Raw genomic sequence first — 3,224 nt, forward strand, 5'->3', positions numbered from 1 at the left:
TTTTTTTTTTTTTTTTTTTTTTTTTTTTTTTTTTTTTTTTTTTTTTTTTTTTTTTTTTTTTTTTTTTTTTTAATTAGTCGCTATTCTTTGATCGTATTGTACAACGGAGACGGAGAGGCTGTCCACCAAATGAAAATTGGAATAATATATTAATTTTTTTATAAAATAATTAAAATAAATAAATAAATATTTAAAAATTAAAATGTAATAATTAGACGGTCGAGGCAACAGAGAGGCGTTTCCCACGTCGTCATCCGAGTAGTCTTTTTTTTTCTAATTATTTTAATAATTCCATTTTCTTCTCTGGTTTTCTTTAATTAATTAAAGTATTATTAATTTGATTAAATATTTTTAGATTTAAATTCCCACTCATATATTTATTAAATTATAATTCTACTATTTAGGCTTATACTTCAAATTTTCATCCGAGTAGACATGTTGTAATGTTTTGTTCTCTTCCCCAACTAGCGTGGGACATCACACTTCACTTCTCTTCGAGGCGCAGCGTCTTTACTGGCACACTGCCTCGTGTCTATCCCCTTCGAGGAACAACGAGAAGGCTTCCTCGCTGACACTCGTTCCTTTCTCCAATCGATGTGGGATCGCCACCAAATCCACCCCCTTCGGGGCCTAGCGTCCTTACTGGCACACAGCCTCGTGTCTACCCCTCTTTAGGGAATAGTGAGAAGGCTGACACATCGTCCGGTGTCTAGCTTTGATACCATTTGTAACGCCCCACTAAATCCACCCCCCCCCCCTTCGGGGCCTAGTGTTCTTACTGGCACACCGCCTCATGTCTACCCCCCTTAGGGGAACAGCGAGAAGGCTGACACATTGTCCAGTGTCAAACTCTAATACCATTGTAATGTCCAAAATCCACCGATAGTAGATATTGTCCTCTTTGGGCTTTCCTTTTTGAGCTTCCCCTTAAGGCTTTAAAACGCGTCGGTTAGGGGAAGGTTTCCACACCCTTATAAATGGTGTTTTGTTCTCCTCCTCAACTAATGTTGGACATCACAGATCTCTTCTATACTGAGAATCATCCGTGTTTTTCCCATTTTGATTCGCGTCTCTTTTCTTTTTCTTGGTAAATAAGCTTTTGGCTACGACGGGTTCATCTCTTTCTCTAACAATCAAGTGCACAATCCTACAAACTACTAGTCAAGTCTCTGTAAGGAAGATTTTGGGCCCAGCAACGAAGTAACATGCATTTTCAGACCGACGATAAAAACTAACAAACTTGAGATAATAGGGATAGAAGGAATTTTCAATGGAGTGGTGAAATATACAAAGGTCGGAAAGAAAATCAACGATGAAAGCACGAAAACATTCCAACATTGATACTATTTTTAAATTATTATACATCATAGTATTTTAAATTAATTAATAAATTTAATACCAAATATTAAAAATTCAATAAATAAAAATGTAAAATTTTAAAATTTAGGGACTAAACCTAAAGTCTTCCGTTAACTCGCTGGCGAGGAAGACTCTTCATGCATACGGAAGGGCTTTAGTGCTCGATTACTCGCTGGCGAGGAAGGAAAGTGCGCTTTCAATGTGGTTTTTATGGACGAGAGCGATTGACGATAGCGTTGGATTTCTTCCAATAATAATAAAAATAAATAAATTATATATATATATTACAAAATAGAAAATAATAAAAAATATTTACCAGACCTATATTTATGAAAATTAAAATTTTAAATAAATAAATAAATAAAAAGACAATTATGTCTATTTATGACCGACAATAGAAGTAGTCATCAAACTTAATTATTTCGCGACTTGTTTTCAATGCAATTCATATTCAATCTTTTTTTTTTTAAATTATTTTCAACTAATTTGTCACTCATGCAGTATAAAACATTTTCTCTCGAAACCTGATTTGAGGTTCGACCAGCCTTGTTCAATTGTGCCCACGGACCCGTAAGCCCTCGAGGCAAGGCGAAAAGGAAGAGATGCTCTGGCTTTCTTTGGTCTTGAACTCGCTCCCCGCTCGAGAATGAATGTTGTACGTTAATTATCGGTGGAGTATAATTTTTGTAGAATTGACTTGTTCACTGAGTCAGCACAATTATTATCCTGCAGTTAATAAATACCATTTTGACCCAACATATTTGTGGTAAAAAAAATTAAACAATAAATTAATTTTAAATAAATAATAATATGTTTTTTTTTTTATAATCATTTTAAGCATGAAAAGAATAATGTGTAATAATTTTAAAATCAACGTTGGCTTTTTACGAACGAGACCATACTTCGAGAGTCGGTATCGCTCTTATTTTTGACCCCTTAATCACTAAATATCTACTAAGGGTTATCAATACAACTCTGTGTTCAAGGAGAAATTTCATCCTCAATACCACGTCAATGTCGTCCATCGTGACCGTGACAAAATCAACTTGTCCACTCTAGTCTCTCAACTTTACCGAGACTCTCTTTGCTATAACCATAATGAGTAAGGCAGTCGAATTGATATATCTCTATGCCAAAATAGATCCAGTCGTTTAGTTTTTGTCTGTCATGAAATTATGAACGACTCTAAAATAAACATTTTCATAGAAGTCTAAGATCATCTAAACTATCGATTTTTGGAAGTTGTCCAACCTTCGACACGCTCGAGCATTTGTGCAACATAGTCCACCGAGCTATCCTCACGCTTGAAGCCACTGAATCGTGTAAATTTATCTTCTAGGGTCTCAGCCTTAAACATCAATCCTTGAACGAGGTATCTTGTCTAAGCAGCCAGCTACCATATCAATCTCGTAGACTTTGTTGGCAATCTCATCCGAGCAATATTTTAAATTTTGAACACTGCCAAAGATTTCTTACCAATAAAGCATATTTTCTTCGATCTCAACCAATAAACATGATTCTAATACAATGATTGAAATGTAATCGTTCATTCAAAATTATTTAAATAAATAATTTAAGATTAATAAACAATGATCAAAAGTGAAATGAAAACAATTATTTAAATAAATGTAATCTCGTGCTCGTTTAACTCACGAGGGAGGGAGTGATGTGAAATTTCTCTCCTTTAGTTAAATGAGAACCGAGACTGAGATTATATTCTCTATCTCCATTCATGTTAAGTTAAATCCCTCGAAAAAAACACTTTATAACATTAAAATTAAAATTTTTAAAATTTATATTAAACATTATATTATATATATATATATATATATATATATATATATATATATATTTTTTTTTTTTTT

The 3,224-nt window shown here is 33.4% G+C and overlaps 1 protein-coding gene across 1 annotated transcript in view; it reads right to left on the reverse strand.

Moving 5' to 3' along the window:
• Positions 1-2,584: 2,584 nt before the first annotated feature.
• Positions 2,585-3,224, reverse strand: part of LOC111784869 — an 8,373-nt gene continuing 7,733 nt past the window's right edge. Inside the window, exon 3 of the mRNA XM_023665413.1 lies at positions 2,585-2,672. Coding sequence (XP_023521181.1) covers positions 2,585-2,672 — 88 coding nt within the window. The remainder of the gene's footprint in view (positions 2,673-3,224) is intronic.

This window comes from Cucurbita pepo, unplaced genomic scaffold (assembly GCF_002806865.2).
Source record: "Cucurbita pepo subsp. pepo cultivar mu-cu-16 unplaced genomic scaffold, ASM280686v2 Cp4.1_scaffold000285, whole genome shotgun sequence".
Taxonomy (NCBI): Eukaryota; Viridiplantae; Streptophyta; class Magnoliopsida; order Cucurbitales; family Cucurbitaceae; genus Cucurbita; species Cucurbita pepo.